This window comes from Strix aluco, chromosome 9, assembly GCF_031877795.1.
Source record: "Strix aluco isolate bStrAlu1 chromosome 9, bStrAlu1.hap1, whole genome shotgun sequence".
Lineage (NCBI taxonomy): Eukaryota > Metazoa > Chordata > Aves > Strigiformes > Strigidae > Strix > Strix aluco.
This window is the reverse complement of record NC_133939.1, coordinates 31,678,143-31,695,769: the sequence shown is the minus strand read 5'-3', so window position 1 is coordinate 31,695,769 and position 17,627 is coordinate 31,678,143. Positions and strand designations below refer to the sequence as shown.

Here is a 17,627-nt window from a genome sequence, read left to right as displayed (position 1 = left end):
GGGTGGTATTTCAGATACGGCTCTGATACCTCGTGGGTCTGTCCTGACCCCTGTTCTCAGTCACTTGTCCTCTATTTAGTATGTACTAGAAGCTGGAGCTGTCATCAGAATGCATTCCTGAGGCCTTCTGTAAAGTAAATGTAATACATACAATTATTTTTGAATCTCATCTCATTTTTTGGTGCTCTTGGAACAACTTCTGAATGGTGATGTGACCAGAATTTGCTGCATCTGTAAAGAATAATGTTGTTCACTTTCCAACTTCAATGTTGTTTTTTACAACAGGAAGCATACGGTGTTTTCGTAACTACACACATATAGATACCACACGTTGACTACACGACCACACAACTTTATTTTAGTAACGCATTTCTTCATTTCATTTCTGCCTTTTGGACAGACTCCAGGCTATGCTGATGGATAAGAATATACCCTCAGTAATCAGAGTCTACATTAGAAGTGTCTTAGGTAAGTAACTTTTTTCTGAACTTACTTATTTCTTACTCTTTTTTCTTGAGAAGAAGCATGAACTATTCTGAACTTCATTTGTCTTCTCCAGCTTAGAACTTGGACCTGACTCTTGAACAATCTTTGTCCCTTGCTCAGTCTTACATTTAATATTGGTGATGCAGATTCTGAGATTCACAGCTTAAGCCTGTACATGGACTCGGGATTAGGATCAGCTGGCTCTATGGAACAGATTTGCTTGTGCATTTCCTGATTTCCTTGCTTTAACAAATATTCCCTGTCATTTATTTTTCCTTACATTTCCTGTTCATGTTTCCATTGGCTAGGCAGATCTCCTCCTTGGTTTGTGGGGGTTTTTTTTCCACATCTGCTGTATTTCTGGTCAGGAAACCCAGTACTCCTGAGACTTGTTTATGCTTCCCTTCCCTAAGAATTTTCCATGCTATCTTTTGTACCATTCTTCTGCTGTTTCCTTACTGGGTCACTTGCTAGCGGTTTTACTAGCTCAGGCAGCTGAGCTAACGACGGCACCTGCTCCAGCGTTAGGCAGATATGACAGATCTTCTCTTTCCTGCAATTTCCTTGTTTAAAACCTTCGGCTATTAGATGATTGTGCGTGTGTGTGTGCATGTGGTTATTGTACAGATAATGAACTGATTTTCCGTACAGCCTTTACAAGGGCTTTTTTGCTTCCTCCAGGCCGCTGTACCCCTGAGTAAAGGCGCACCTGTGCACCTACGTCCTTCCTTCCCAGGTGACATGCCTCTTCAGGGCAAGGCTTGGGTGAGCTCCTGCATGGTGACATCTCCTCTGCATCAGTTAGACCACTTCCGTAAGACTGTGTGGCATCTCATGCATAAGAATATGCACATCTCTTCTAAACGTAAGTGGTATTTACTACAGCTACAATGGTTGTCTTCAGCAAGATGACAGTATTTCAGCTGCACTTCTTACTGAATAATACGATTAGCTGCTATTGTACCACCTGGTGTAGGCTAAAGCATCTTTCCCCAATAATCTGGAAGTGATTAAAACTGTAAGAAGAAATTCTGATAGTACTGTTGTTATTATTCTTTGTTTAGAAGATAGTAACTTCCTTCTTTGGATGCAAAAATACGATATGACCACCAGCTTTTATAGAAAATGGTTCAGTGTGTTCAAGTCCGTGTAAGACAATGACACTTCCATCTCCATGGGATTGGACTAAGTGATAAAGGAACCAAACCACAAATGTGACGTAGAAAGCCGCCTTATCATTACTTCTTTCTTCTAATTACAAGATCGTAGATTATAAAAAATAAGACAATTACATTATTTTACCTCAATTTCACACGCTGTTCAAACGTTTTTGAATAGTACAGACTTTTTTTGCTCAACTGAAGGATTTATAAAAGTACAGTACTTTGAGTATACCCTATTTGTCGTACATTTTCTAGCAGCAAATTCAATTTATACTTCAGTGGAAAGCCAAGCAAACGGGTCAGAAGAAATAAGTGCACTTCCAAATGTGCCCCTAGATAATGAGCATCTAACGATTTAAAGAAAGAATACCACATGTTATCGTTTTTATCTAGATCCATCACTGCTTTGTATCAAAACCCTGCAAACACTAAAATTTTTCGGAGAAAGCCTACATAGGTGAAGTCGTGTGTGTGATGTCTGTCGCAGAATAAAACCTTGGGGATTCCCTGGAAAAGTCTCGTGGTTTCTGGGTGAGTAACAACTGCACAGTGCAGACCAGGAGGAGTGTTCGTGGTTCCTGCTCTCTGGGCAGGCACTGTGCAAGGAGACTTTAAGCCATCGTTAACTACGGTTCATTGCTTTCATATACTTCTGTGAAGAAGAGCCATATATAAAAAGAAAGCTTCTGTTCCTCCAAAATAAATAATGGAGAACAAAGAATACGATGAAACAGTAAACACGTTACATGAAGTTTCACCATACAAAGGTATACGTGTGCATCACACACATTTACACTTCAAAAACCGCAGTTTGTCACGCAAGTTAATTTTTATTTGCACTTGTGGCAACTGGATATTGTTTGATAGACTTTTTATATTAGGCTCTTCCCGATAGTTCTATCCTAATCAAATTTTCAAGAACTTCTGGAAAGGTATAATTCACTGAATGTATTGTGCTTTTTAACAAAGGGGTCAATGCTTAAGACTCTGGTTTTTATCTGTGCGCATTTCAGAGCTGTTTGTTTCTCAGGTGGCTGAGGGCTTTTAGACTTTGGTTGGCACCTCAGAACGCACGCCAAGACTGTGCTCTGGAGCCAGCTGTGACAGGGTTTATTTAATACAAAGACCTGGTGTGTATTACAAAGTTTCACCAGAATAGCTGTGTCAGCGCACCGCCCAGGCCAGCAAAACCTCTGATGTGGACACAGTCTGCTAGCAAAAAAAAAAAAGAAAAAAAAAGAACTTCTGTCAGCTTAGTTCATATTGTTTTATAAGCTGATGTAATTTTACTGGCAAGAAAGCTCTGTGAACGTCTACAGTAGATGAGTGCTCAGACATTCATTTCAAAAACAGCTGCGCTAACCAAAAACCTGCACCGTTGTTTGTGCCTCAGAGGTTCTTCCCTTAGAGCAAAGCCAGTGGAACGGGACCTACCAACAGCACTCGCCAGGCTCCCCCCAGCTTGCAGCAGGGCCCAGGGAGGAGCCGAAGTGTCCTGCAGACAGCTGGAGCGGTGTCAGGAGTCGCCAGGCTACGGCTGCTTGTTGCAGGTTCTTCATGGGGCTCGGGGTGCCCCCGCCCAGGGGGGCCGCGGAACTGAGCACACGGGGACACCAGTGTCGGTCGTCTCAGGAGCCCAAACTGCTGATGGGAATGAGGTTTCCTAATGCAGCTGACTTTGCACATCAGTGAATTAGGAAACAAGTTCATATTTGTGGAAATGGTGGTAATGTTTAAAGGACAGAAGAACAGCCAGTTTTTAAGACTTTCAGTTACTCGAGACAGATTTGGAAGATGATTTTTGGCCAAATTCTGTGGGATAAATAAGTCCTAAAATAGTCATGTAAAATAAACTGGGATCTGATCTGCTCTGGTGCTTCAGAATAAAAGTCCAGAATTGCAAAAAGGAAAAAAGAAATTGCTTAATACAGTATGATCTTATTGGCAAGAGTTGTTCTGTAATAGTTACATCAGTCTGGCTCCCTGCATGAACACTGCTGACAATACCAGAGCAATTACCCAGCTAACGAGCCTAAGACACACAGGAGTAGCTACAGAGGAAAAAATACTGTGGAGTAGCTCTGCAAACTTTAGCAGTTGGGTAGTGTAGAACAGTGCTAGGGATCATACCAGCATGAAAAGTACTTTTTCTAGCATAACTGATTTAACTTGCAGAAAGATACAGTAAGATAAAGGTTTCATTTTCGTTAATAAAAACTGCAAGTACATGGAGAGGGTTTTCTGATGTAGATTTTGCCAGGAAACTGAACAGTTTAATTACAATCAGATTTGACATTTTGGGAGAGTCTTCCAGTTTGCATTTCCTGTGTCCAATACTGAGGCCATGATTTGCTCAGCAGGGCAATTTGAAACAGAGCCTAATTACCAACATCCTGCTACTGCTGTTAGTGTAAAACACACCAGATCTCACCCATGGTAAGGGTGTGTGTATATATATATATATACACAAATAAAAGGGCAGTGTCATATATTTGTTAACACCTCTTGAACAGGCTGTTGGTCGTACTTGCAGCTCAGGTGCTGTGGATTTCACCTTTCCCCTCTGCAGGAGACAAGGCCTGTGCGACTCGTTCTGCGTGTTTCTGAATGGTGGGATCCTCCATTTCCCCGAGCGAGTATGAGGATGGTTCACGACCAGCAGTCCCCGTGCGCATCGTGTGTTTTCTTTTTGCCTGAAGTCATCCTCAATGCCAACTTTTAACCGCTGTGGGAGAAGGAGCCGGGATGAGAGGCAGGTTGTTGTTCTAGGAAGTTGACCGATCTAAAACCAATCATTTAAGATGTGGCCCTGCTCTCGAGCATGCCGCTGACAGCAAAACCAGCCAGCGAAGCAGGAGAAGTACTTCTCCTCTTCCATGTCCCTTTTTGTTTAGCTGCACTGGGAAGGGCCTGAGAGCAGGTGCCAGCACACCGACCAAGGTGGACAGAAATAGGCAAACTTGTCTCCATCTGTCAGCTGACACACCGTGAGGTGAAGCTGTAGCCTGACAGAGAGAAAAACACACTGTTTTTTCTAATCCCTATACCTGGGAAGAGTGGAAGACATAGTATTGCTTTCCTTCTTGTTTTGGTTTTGTGATTTTCACAAGGAAGATCTGAAATATTGGACCTGGTGCACAAGGTATTAAAAAATTAAAAGGTGTGATTACAGAACTTACTCAAAAAGGATGAAATAGAAAACTTTGTGTGGTAAAAATAACCTACATAGAAGTACTCAAAAGGCATGCATCCTGTTTAGGGGCTTTGTTGGCTGGTATCTTGCCTTCTTGTGAATTCTTGACTGCATCCACCATGAGACTGTATGCTAGACTGCTTTGGGATGCGAGCTTCTACATCCCTAAACTAGACACAGCTAATTCCCTCAATATTCATATCATGTGAAGAAGCCAAGATCACTGAAGAAAATATTTTTTTAAAAGTGCCACAACCCCTAATCATCACAAAATCAAGACAGATGACAAAGTCTCATCTTTTTTATGAAACAAAGTTCCTCAAAAGATCCCAGGGTATCTTTGTTGGGGCTTGAACTCTTGGTTCCCGAAGCACTAACTGGGGTACTCTAGATCTACTTGGAACAGTTCCAGCTGCTCGCAGCCATTCCAGACCTGCTCAGAGGAACCACGGGTGCTTCCTGCAGGGGCTGGGTTCCTGCAGCTCCCGCCTCAGCAGACCAGCCCCCTGCGTTCACACCTCCCACCTCAGGCCTTGACTCTTGTCAGCAAAAGCCAAACCTGCAATCCCCAGCAAGAACAAAAGTATTTGGAAAACATGAATTTTTACATCTGGAAATCAGAAGATACATTTGGATGCAGAAAAGCATAAACAATGGTGATTTCAAAGGCCACCCATGTCAAGTTACTGATTCCAGAAATTCAGAACAAAAATGTTTACAACAGGTTTTGTCTCAGTAATAGTGTAAGTACCAACTCAGGGATTTCTCTAAAATTGGGGCTTACTTTGGGCTTCTGCTGAAGGCAAACCTAGCAGGACAGAAACTTCTCTGTTATCTTCTGGCAGATCTATGAACTCGGAATGCGTGAAGGGCCTGGCGCAGGAGCTTCCCGACTCCCACAGTTCTGAGGTTTGAAGTGTCCGTTCGGAGCAGTAGGAACGCTACTCTAAACACTCACATGCATGTAAGCACGCTGTGGAGTAACAGATTCCACAGAGTGATGTTCAGTTTTAATCTAAAGTTTTCCTTTTGCCAAAAAAATACCCCTTTGGCAAAGCAGTAGATAGGGAAAGGAAAAGAGTAAGATCAGTAGAAGGCTCTTACATATTTAATGATGGGGAAAAATACTTATTGTGTTTTGCAGCATATTTGGTCACTAGGGCTTGTGTCTTAGCCTGAGTATTATCTGTGCTTTGGGACAGTCAGGCTGCAGCTTTTCTGAGTGGTGTTCCTCTTACAGCCGCACGGACAGACGGACTGCCTGTCCTTCCGCATTCAGAGCACGGTGTCATAAAGGCTCTAGAATAAGCAAGTCATAAAAGCTGATGATCATGGTAATTCCTAAAACATATCCTAAAATTCTATCACACAAACATTACCGTGAAAGCGGGCAGAGGAACTGAGACTCATTTTGGAGTGCCAGAAAGCAGACATTCTGTATTGCAGTGCTGGGCGCACGCCCGTGGCTTTGCAAAGGTCAGTGTCCCCACGTCTGTTCAGCAAGACGAAAAGCAAGACGAAGGGGAAAAAAAAATTGTTAGCTAGATGTTTTGGCTTACACAATCACAGTAAAAACTGCACTTTTGGGCATGTAAAGGCAGTCTGCAAAGGTAGTTCTACTGCATCTTCAGCAGAACTACCGGTCATGTTAAAAACCTGCCACATTGCAAATAAATCAAAACCCAGAACCCTAAATGAAATAACTGTTTTCTATTGATATTCTATTTCTATTCAGATTTCAAGATACAACTGCAGTAATTTATAAATAAACTGCTACAATTTATGCTTATCTTGAAAATAAAATCAGAAAGAATGTTTAAAAAAAGATATGGCGCTGTAATGTACCTGACCCTGACCACAGAGCCAAGCAGAGCGACAGGAGACTTCCTTCCCTTTATTTAGGTAAGTAAGAAACAGTGGAGCTTTCCTGATGGAGTTTTGCCAGGTTGTTCCTAATCTCAGACTTCCTCTCCTACACACCATCTATTGTTAATATTACAAAGTCACAGCATAGGAAATGGGATTCTTACAAAAACTGGAACTGAAACAAAATCACCATTCATACCTTTGAGTCCATATGTGGACACATTTCATAAACAGCACGAAACTTAAAACAGGTCTAATACATTTAATGTTCAATCCAAAATACAATGTGAAAACAAAATCTTAGTTCAGTGGGTTTTCTGTTAAATGAGAACTGTGGGCCTAACCCAAAGTTCAGATACTGATTTTATTAATATATGTGTATATCTAAACTAACTCCATAGTTGTTTAAACGAAAACAGTTTTCAAGGAACATCTAATTAGTTAGACAGTTAAAAGGTGAAAAAGTATTTCGTCTACTATCTTAAAAGCTTGCAAGAAAGTGTGGCAGGGATAAGCAGAAGTACAAGAAAATAAAGCTCACAGGACAGTGTAAACAGGCCTCAGAGATGGGGAATTGGTTAAAAATTGGATCAGAAACTGAAACAATAGATTTTACAAAAGGGACAGTGATCATGCAGAGTTCATTCAAAAGGATCTAAAAAGAAAAACAGGAGGGAGAAAAGCTCTTGAGTTTGCTCAGTGCTTAAAAGAATATAAACATTTTACACCACCAAACAAATTACACCATCCTGAGTTTTAAGAATTGGGTTATATTACGTTCTTTGCTAAGTGACTTAGCAATTTAATTGGCAGATTCAAGAAACAATGTTTTACAGTGGTTCAAAACTGGAAGCTTTATTGTTTTCAGTTTAAAATTGATCTTGAACTTGGAAAATATATGGTGAAATACATTCTAAGCTGTCTTGAGACTATGAACAATTCTTATCGGAAGACAAACACTGATTGTATAGTGAAACTTCTTTGGAGACTATAAACAACAAACTTTCTGCCCTCTGCTGTTTGGACCAGGAAAAAATAAACCAGGACACAAATCTGTTGAGAAGCACATAGCTAAGGGCTGAGCCTAACTCTGCTTTTAAGAAAAGAATCTAGCTTATGCTTAAACTAGCTGGATTTTCAAGTTGTTCTATGCACTTGGGCTCTGCATGGGCACGAATTTGGCCCAAATTTAGCCGCTGATCAAAAAGGTGCCAGGAAGCCACTCAGAAGTTGGTTACCTCATAAAACCAAAAGTTACTGGAGATACAGAGGAAGGGCAGTTCTGCAAAACTAAGTTAATCTTGCAGAAAAACAAAACAGAGAGAACTTCTACACTGAGGGTAACAGATTGTGTTCTGTGCTTAGTAGATTTCTACAGATGAACAAGGAATACACTGAACTTCCTCAGAGATTATTCAGAATTTAACTGATGTTTGTAAATTGCTTAAAGATTAAAATGCTGCACTGCCTACAAACCAAATTTGATTAGTCACTTTGAAAAAAAGCTTACTTAACTTTTTAAGAGGTAAGTTGAAAGTCACTTTTTTCTGCTATAAAATGAACAATCAGTTCTCCAGGCTTGCAAAAAAACAGAAGAGAAATGGCCTCAAATGTTTAAGTTTGCTTTTAGTGGCTAGATACTAGAGCAAGTTTTTAAAAGCCTATTAAAAATAAAACAGGTTAAAAGTAGCAATGTTCTGTTTTTTTTTTTTTTTTTAATAGCTTGTGAATAATGGGTTGTGCTCTCAATGTCTCGTTCAGGGGTTTCTATAAAGCAATTGCAAATTCATGAGAGGAAACAAGTTCTATTAAATACAGCTTTATCTGTCACCTTTAATTTGGCACAGAGGTTACATTAAAACTGACAAACCCCGATCCATGAGCGGATGATTTACCACTACCTGTGGGTCACTGCAGCAGATGCTGTTTCACTCTCAGCGTCAGGGGCCCTGCAAACAGCAGCTCCACAAGTACCCAACTCCCGTTGGCGTTGCCCCTGCTCCAGCACCTGGCATTTCCACGTGTTCACACTGTTAGATGCAATTGCCCCAGAAAGACCCGTTCCACCTCCGGCAGAGGCCAACCTGCCTCTCAGGTAAGGGAGCCCAGAGCCAGCTGCTCCCGCAGGCTGGGGCTTCTCCCCAGAACCACGCAGAGAAGGGCACAGTTCAACAGCAACACGCTGCTGCGACCAGCCTCTCGCCTCGCTTTTCTTCCTGAGTCTGCTCACAGGTCGCTGCCAGAGTTTGGGTTTCTCTGAATTTCACCAGCTTCACAATTTAACCTTGACTATCCTCAGTTCAGGTCACTTCTTGTTAGAGGAAACAAGACCATTCAGTGGTGCAGTTTTACTTGCATGCTACTGTAATAAGCTTCAAAAAAAGGGAACAGGCAGCTTCCTACTGGCATTCTGCACTCACAAAATCCGCTCTGAACTTCTGTTCTGCTGACAATCACCAAGGAGAACCCCCTTCAGGACATGACACATCTAAATCACCAGTGTTTACCATGAGGGCAACTAGTCAACAGCAGCTAGTTTTCTTTTTTAAAAAATTTAAGGGGCAGCAAGGTAAATATGTTCAGATCCACAGGGTGATAGTGAGAGGAGACACGAAAAGCTTCCACGACTTGTATCTAAACTTCTGCTTTGCTGCCATGAGTTCTAGACGCAGGCTACAGTGAGGAGAGGGAACAGAGAGAAAACACGGGCCTACAAACAGGCTGTTCCTGTATTTCACCTGAAAGCACAGGCCAAGGTCGTAACAAAATACTGATCAGAAATCCCAAGTAGTAATGTTTGATCACATTTAATTACTGTATGTGAAGGAAATTCTATGGTTCTATGAAAAAGGTCACCACATATAGATGGTAAATAAAACCATTACAGATTTATATGTGGGAGAGGAAATTCAGCTCACTCACACCATCACCACACTGTGTAAGGCAATTAAGAATACGCAACTCCATATTCTTAGTATGTGGTAGTGTTATTGATTAAAGCACTTCTGCCATGCAGGTTTTATTTGAAATAGGACCTCTCAAAGGTACAAAAATTCAACAGTAAGAAAATAATGCATTTGGCAACAGAGGAACCCAATTAGTAGAAAAATTTATGGTGTTGCTATGCCAGTAAATATATGGTTATTGCCAGAATCTGTACATGAAGGTTCTCTCTTGCCTATTTGTCCTCTCCGATACGCTTTAAGGGCTTTATGATGCACCCTCACTACTGACAGTGAAGCATTAATTAGTAAAACTATCTGTGGGAACACAACAGAAGATGGGCAAGGAGGACTGTAAACACGCCCAAGTGACTTGCAGCTGGGGTGTTGAAAAACACGTATCTCACACTAATTGTTGTTTGGCCTTGTGTGCTCGACAAGTAGAACCTCTGCGTTTAGATAACACGGGCCTGTGAGAGACTCGGGGGCACCTGATGGAACATCCTTGAGATTCCTGCCCTGCTGGGGGAAAGATCAAAGCGCCGTGGAAAACTACACCCGCGGAAATCCCTGGTAGAGCGGCGAAAGCAGCGGGTTTGGGATCCTTTTCTCTCCCCTTTCTGGCCAGCAAGGACGGAGCTCTGCAGAGCCGTGTCCCCACCTGCACACTCTGCCTGGGAGCTGCTGCAGAGATCCCCGGGGCACAAGGTAATGAGAATAAATTTACTGTTTGTGTTTCATCGGTGTCTTTGCGGTTGTTCCTGCATCCTGCCTGGGCTGGCTCACACACTGAACCTCAGTCACAAAAGCTACAAAACATTGCATTAGAATACAATTGAAAAATTACTTTTAACATAACCTTTGTTAGACATTTTTCTTAAAAACGGAAAAGCATCATTTATGTTGCAATACATGGCTCCTTTCCTCTATGAGCACGCTATCCAATAGGAGAACAAAAACCACTGCATCACATGAAGTTCAGATTTAGAACTTAACACTGATCTTAATCTGCCTCCTAGCCCGTGGTTTTAATTTGGCAGTTTTTCAGCTCACCTTCACACACAAGCAGTGCGCCAATTTATGTTTAGGCCGCTGGGTTTGCTAGGGTAATGGCTCCCTGCGGAAGGCACGAGGCTGGGGTCACAGCCAGCTGTGTTAAAGCGGGCTGTTCGCTGGAGTGTACTTCCTGGCGTCAGGGAAGGGTCAACAGGCAGCGTAACCCCCAGGTTCTGAGCTGTCCCAGTCCTGGGGAGGAGGAGGGCAGCAGTCCCACACGTGCTCCTACACATACACGCATCTAGATTGAAGAACATTCCTGTAAAGTATCGCTGCCACCAGCATAGGTTTTAAAATTTCAAAACAGAAGCAAAACTAAGGGAAAAAAACTACTTGATAAATGTAAAAATAAGTGTGCAGCTTCATATAATAAGGACAACGCTACTCTACATGAGAAAGCGCTTCCAGTAGAACTATACTAAGTTGGAGCTACAGAAATTCTCAGCACAGCACATGGAACTTACATGTTTGCAGGCAAAGCAAAACCTGCCTCGCATCAGGCAGGTGCATGGACTTCGCACCAGAGGACACCCAGCCTACAATTACTGGCCCCAGATCCTGGCACAGGACAGCATTTCATCTGATCCAGATGTTTATTTTCCCTCAGAATGCATTTGTGAACACTGTTATCAGCTGTTTCACAAACCGCTCCGGAAGAGACGAGCCACCAGCCAGTGCTACTTCATGTTGCGCACAATCCTCCTGCAGTGGTTGGTTTTCATCTCCCCCAGTGCCTGCTCCAGCTGCCCGATGAGGTGGAGGAGGGTGGAGGGGTCGGTCTGCAGCACCTGGGCACTCTGATCCTCATTCTGGTTGAGGTGCAGCTTTATAGTCACAGTGGGCTCAATCTGCTGCCTCAAGCTCCTGCTCGCCAGCTGCAGGGGGGAGTTGGGGTGAAGTGGGAACAGGGGAACAGGAGACGGTCATCGACTTCACACTCACGGGTCACAGCAGGTAGGAGGCTGTGCCTGGAGCACTGTTTAAGAACCCTTTTCATCCACATTAAAGATATACACGATCTATTATTTAGTTTTATCATTAGGCAATACAAATCCACTTTAATCAATGCCTTCATAGTTTTTCTGAAAACTAGGTGATAATTAAGGCTGAGTATATTTAGTATATGTCAACACTTTTAGAACACCCATGGAGTGATGAATTCCACTTTCATAAAGCAACAAATACTTTGCATCGTTACATACCCTGTTCATCTCCTAACTAGCCACCTCTGGTGCATAACAAAGTTATGTCAGTTTGAAATACATGAGAAACTGCTGCCTCATCAGTTTGAAATAATATAAATTCATTGTTTAGTAGTTGTTTATGATGTTTGTTCTGGTTTTGGCTGGGATAGAGCTAATTTTCCTTCTTAGTAGCCACAATAGTGCTGTGTTTTGGATTCAAAATGGGATTTGGTATGAGAAGAATGTTGATAACACACTGATGTTCCCAGTTGTTGCTGAGAAATCAAAGAGACTCCAACTCCCTGTGTCCTGCCCGTGTGCAGGTGCACAAGAAGCTGGGGGGAGCATGGCCAGAGCACCAGACCCAAACTGGCCACTGGAATATTCCAGATCACGTAACGTCACGCTCGCTGTACAGATGAGGGGGGCTGGGAAGCACACGCTCTCTTTCCAGGATTTTCTCTTCTCTTCTCTGGGATCACTAGCTGGGAATGGGCTGTCCACTGGTTGGCGGGTGGTGAGCAATCCCATTATGCATTACTCGTTTGTATTTTCTGTTATTATCATCATTATTATTTTATTTTAATTATTAAATTGTTTTTATCTCAACCTACGAGTCTCCTTACCTTTACCCCTCCAACTCTCTCCCCCATCCCTGGGGCAAGGGGCAGGTGAGTGAGCAGCTGCATAATTTTTGGCTGCCAGCCGGGTTTAAACCACAACAATGTTAAAAAAAAAAGGAAGTAAAATACAAAACACTGAACATGTAACAGAGGTTACCTGCACATCCAGTCTCCATTCAAGACTATGGTAGCTGGGAAGCTTTGGCGCCAGCTCACTAAGAATGCGCCTGATCTCCTTCCTGTTATCAAGGTACAGCTGGAACAATAATTTGTTCAATTCATCTGAGAATCCCAAAACGTGAATGGAATCTTGGAAGTCTATCTCAGAAATCTAGAAACAACAATTTAGGCCTTAAAATGGAATTGTGTAATAATCATTATTTGTTGCAAAACAAAGAAAACTCTAAGTAAACATTCCATACAGTACAGCGCCGTTACTCTCCTGCAGGAATGTGTGAGGACAATTCTACAGCCTGGACAAAACACATCACCCGGGTTTTAAGTGCCTTCATGTCAGAGAACAAAACGCAACACAAAAAAGCATCAGAGCTTCATCATGAGGAAGCACCTATTTGCATCACCACCAGCGTGTTACCGAAGCACCAAATGAGGCTCTGGAGCGACGTGAACGTGCGCGGGAGCCAGCACCAGGTACAGCCCCAGGGCTCCTGCCCAGGAACTTGAATCGGCCCGAGAGGCCGATTCCCACAGGTCGGCGCCTCCGTGCTGAGGCGGAGATGCCTGGTTCATCACTCTGGAGGCACTTATTTATCAAACAGAAAACGTCACACCCCACAAACACATCCCGTGATCAGCTGTACTCTCCCATGATATAATAAAGTTATCTATCAGTCAAGCCACCCCACCTCCAGGGAGGCTTCTGCAGTATTTCAATCCCTTCCCCACCTGCTCTTCAGAACAATGCCTGCTTGAGTTTGATCTGGAATTGTGCCTGTATCACTTCTCCACATTTTCATTGTTCAAATATTCTACTATATCAATAGTAAAAAGTCTTTCCAATGGAAACAGTAATTATCTAACTATTATTCTTTTAATACATGCTTACACCCACCCAAACTTCTGATGTTAGGAGCTGGAGAAGCTCTCAAGCCTACCACATCCAACAAACATAGGGAACACCTGACAGGAGGTTAGTACAGCACACAGCCTGTACAGCAGCTGAACCACACCACCTTCCCTCAAGTTCTGTTATTCAGGCAGAGCTTAATCCTGAAGGATGCTTCCCTATACAGACTGAATTACTGCATGTGCTTGCTATATGCTGTTAAAATGTTGTCAGGTTCCAGCTACAGACACTGAATACAAATTTCAGTCACCCACACAGATGCAGCATTTCAGTAAGAGAACAGTGTAAGAGACACCTGGGTTTTTTTAAATTAAAAGAATACATGTCATCAGAATTTTGAACTAGGTTTTCCCCATTTATCAGTATTTTCAGAGCTATTTTAGCAAGCACCTCTTAAATGCATCCCTGAGTTCCTTACACAAAGGTATCCTTACCATAAGCTTGGAGCTCTCAGTAAGAAGATAGGTTAGTCCTTCCACCCCATGCTGAACAGCCTCAGCACCGATGTTCAGTTTTCCTTTAAAAGAAGCACAAAGTGCCTTTTACCTCCTTATTAAGCTGCCACAACAACAGCTCACAAAACTGTAAATTTTTCCAAAGCCAGCTTGCAAAACATGCATAGAAAAGAAACAAAGTAGAGGGTTGTGCACCCTTCAAATAATAACGTAAGGGACCAAACAGGAGATATATGTTCAAGTAATAACATAAACAGGGGCTCCATGATGTTCCAATAATAACGTAAGGGGATCTAACTTGCGGTTTGATCCCGCACTCAAAACAAAACACCCAAACCCATTTCTCACAGCAGGACAGAGGGAAAACCGCGCGCTCACGCACTAGAACCAGGCGGTCTGAGCACGCCTGTACAGAAACGAGCATCTCGCCGGTTTTGTCTCGGGGAAGGGTCCTGCCGCCGCCCCGCTCCCCCAACAGCGGCGGGGCCGGCCCGGTCCCTCGCAGCCCCACCCGCGCCGTGCCCCGGGGGACCCTTTGCGGAGCCGCCGCCCTCCCCGCTCTCCAGCCCCGCCGCTCCCCGGGATGTCCCGGCCCAGCCCCGGCTCTTACTGGCGGCCGCCTCGCAGGCCCGCGGCGCCGCGCCCCGGCGCAGCAGCTCTACCGCCAGCCGTCCCAGCTCGCCGACGGCTGAAACGAGAGAAGGCGACCCCGCTGCAGGCCCCGCTGCAGGCCCCGGCCCGCCCCGCCGTGGCCCTCCCCGGCCCCCCAACCACCGCGCTGCCCCCGGGAGGCCCCCGCCGGCCCCGGGAGGCGGAGGCGGTCGGACCTGCAGTGCCGAGCGGCGGCAGCCCGCCCAGATCTGCCTTGTGCGCCTCCGACAGCACCAGCAACATGTCCGCGTCGCCCCGCCCCGCTAGGCCCCGCCTGGCCCCGCCTCGCGCCTGCGCGAGGGCGCCCTGGGCGGAGCCGGGGGGGCGGAGACAGTCCCGCCCCGCCCCGCTCCCCTCACGGCCGGTGGCCCCGGGGCCGGTGGCGGCTGTGGCTCTCGCCGCGCCATCAGCCCGGCGTTCCCTGGGGACCGCGGCGGGGAGGCCCCGCAGCTCGGCACCCCGGAACGGCCGCGGTCACGGGCCCGCAGAGAGGTCATCTTCTGTGCCACAGACCATGCTCAAATTACGGGATAGAGCGTCATTTCATGGGCCCTTTGCTTCCTAAAAACCCTGTAATCCCACCTTAAATATGCAATTCGAAGTCATTTTGCAGTATAACCCCCGTTAACACCGGGGTCTGGCAGAGGGGCGTGGGGCGTCACTGCCCGAATTTCTGGGGAAAAGGTGAAAAGGTCACACTGGGGCAGGTGCTGCACAGTGCACCAGTGCCGACATCACCTGGAGACATCACCGCTACTCCCACATGTCTAAAAAGACTTTCCAAAAATGTGCAATCCTACCATGTGACATAAAGTCGTGTGTCGTCCCCCCCCTCAATCCCCAAATCCCCAAAAATCGGTTTTCTAAATTACTAAAATGTGCAACTTCCCTGAGACCCGCATTCCCATTCAGGAGGCAGCTTGTGCTGTGCTGTCCTGGCTTGAGCCCAACGGGCACCTGAGCACCTCCCCCAGCCACTCATGCACCCCTTCCCCCTTGGGACAGGAAGGAGAACTTCTAAAGGGTTATTTTACAATAGAATAGTTTTTGGAAAAGCTGAGTGGGAAAATATTTTACTGCGTTTCATTACCAGACTGAAGTCCTGGCTTTTCCTCAGATGACACTGTGCTCCTCCAGGAGATGGGCAGGTGAGCACTCTCACCAGCTGCCCTGCACATCCAGGTGAAATGTTGTACCTGCCAACAGGTATGCTCCAGTAGACCTTTATTTTCAATCTATAAACTTATAAATTACCACAGTTACATCTACAGGAAATTTTTGCAATTTTATGGCTGGGAAATAGATACAGTAAAAGTTCCCGCAAGGCCAGCGCGGTGGGGCTTACTGCTCTCCAGGACAGTAGCCTTAACACCACGAGCTTCCTGTGAGAGGCTATCAACCTGAAATAATCTCGTCTTGGTAGATTTGTCCATTATTTCCATTCCCCCTCCACCACACCCTGTTTTAAACATTCACCCAGCCTGTGAAGTGTGCTGGTTAATGACGACCAATATATCTGAAGGCCTTCTGCTATGAAAAGATATGAAAATAAATTACAGAATCATTTCCAACCTTTTCCTTACTTAGTTCTAGTGCTTTCCAGGAACAAGTCTAATATTACAAGCACAGATATTACAGATTCTGAGATATTAAACGTAATACTTCAGCATTTGTTCTTTGGAGATTCTAGGGGACAGCTTCACATTACTTCTTAAAACCTTAAAGGAGAAAGTAGAGGTAACTTGTGAATGGGCGTGAAGGCAATGCAATTTCTTAGCCATTCTCACAAATTAAAACAACTTTAGGATTGCAGACTTTTGTTTCTAGTTTTTGGATTTCAACCATGACCTTCCAGCAGATGTTCACACCCAAAGCAATGAAGTTCCTAATCAACTCATCTAAATAGTTTTATTTGCCAAGTCCTTCTACATATCTGAGCTGTGCATTCCACAGACAGTCCTGCCATAATATTTCTAATCTACAAAGTGTATTTTTGTATTCTCTACTTGGTACATCTACCTGATCTTGGGAAAGTATTACTCATAGAACCATAGAATGATTTGGGCTGGAAGGGACCTCAAAACCCATCCAGTGCCACCCCCTGCCCTGGGCAGGGCCACCTTCCACTAGCCCAGGTTGCCCAAAGCCCCGTCCAACCTGGCTTTGAACCCTTCCAGGGAGGGGGCAGCCACAGCTTCTCTGGGCAACCTGTGCCAGGGCCTCACCCCCCTCACAGGGAAGAATTTCCTCCTTATAGCTAATCTAATCTTACATCAGACACAGATTTGTATAAAAGTGAACTTTAGAGGAAGGCTGCATGACTTTTTTCCATAAATATTATTAAAGCAAAGCATACTACACATTGAAGGAAAAGGACCTTCGCTCACTGTTCTCTTAAGTATGAGATATTGTCAACCCCTGAAGAATACAGAAGTGGTAACTGGCATAATATGGTAAGTATGCTAATTATCACAGAAGCACAGAATTGTTTAGGTTGGAAAAGACTTTTAAGATCATCAAGTGCAAGTGTAAACCTAACACTGCCAAGTCCACCACTAAACCAAGTCCCCAAGAGTCTTTTAAATCCCTCCAAGGACAGTGACTCACCACTTCCCTGGACAGCCTGTTCCAATGCTTGACAACCCTTTCGGTGAAAAAGTTTTTCCTAATACCCAATCTAAACCTCCCCTAGCACAACTTGAGGACGTTTCCTCTCATCCACTTGTTACTGGGGAAAGGAGACCAACACCCACCTCACTACCTTCCTTTTTTCCCCACTCTCTTCCCATCCTATTTAATTTTTGTGCTTAGGTTACATTTCTCAAGTGTTTCTCTGGTTGGTTTTGTTTTTTTTAAATACAGAGTTGGACTAAACTTGGTGGAGGCAAAAAACCCACCGTCTCCCACGCACTGGTAGAATT

General features: G+C 44.4%; 1 protein-coding gene across 4 annotated transcripts; it reads right to left on the bottom strand.

The window, feature by feature from the left end:
- Positions 1-6,950: 6,950 nt before the first annotated feature.
- COMMD2 (COMM domain containing 2) lies at positions 6,951-14,974 on the bottom strand. Of its 4 annotated transcripts, XR_012624355.1 has the most exons (6): positions 14,883-14,974; positions 14,666-14,743; positions 14,035-14,117; positions 12,671-12,844; positions 11,171-11,581; positions 6,951-10,947 (listed from the first exon to the last, which is right to left on the bottom strand). XR_012624355.1 is itself a non-coding variant. In XM_074834465.1 (5 exons), exons 1-5 carry the CDS (start codon positions 14,947-14,949, stop codon positions 11,384-11,386), a joined length of 600 nt encoding a protein of 199 aa, XP_074690566.1. In that variant the 5' UTR covers positions 14,950-14,974; the 3' UTR covers positions 6,951-11,383. The 4 variants fall into 4 exon arrangements, 3 of the variants coding, with proteins under 3 accessions (XP_074690566.1, XP_074690567.1, XP_074690568.1); XM_074834465.1 differs by having other exon boundaries at positions 6,951-11,581; XM_074834466.1 differs by having other exon boundaries at positions 6,951-11,581; positions 12,671-12,769.
- Between the last annotated feature and the right edge of the window lie 2,653 nt (positions 14,975-17,627).

What these genes read in the sequence shown, in the direction of transcription:
- COMMD2 (XM_074834465.1), bottom strand. Translation starts at nt 14,949, where the DNA reads ATGTTGCTGGTGCTGTCGGAGGCGCACAAGGCAGATCTGGGCGGGCTG. An exon ending in GCCGCCGCTCGGCACTGCAG is followed by an intron (nt 14,744 to 14,882) that starts GTCCGACCGCCT and finishes CTCTCGTTTCAG; the next exon opens with CCGTCGGCGAGCTGGGACGG. An exon ending in CTGAGAGCTCCAAGCTTATG is followed by an intron (nt 12,845 to 14,034) that starts GTAAGGATACCT and finishes TGTTGTTTCTAG; the next exon opens with ATTTCTGAGATAGACTTCCA.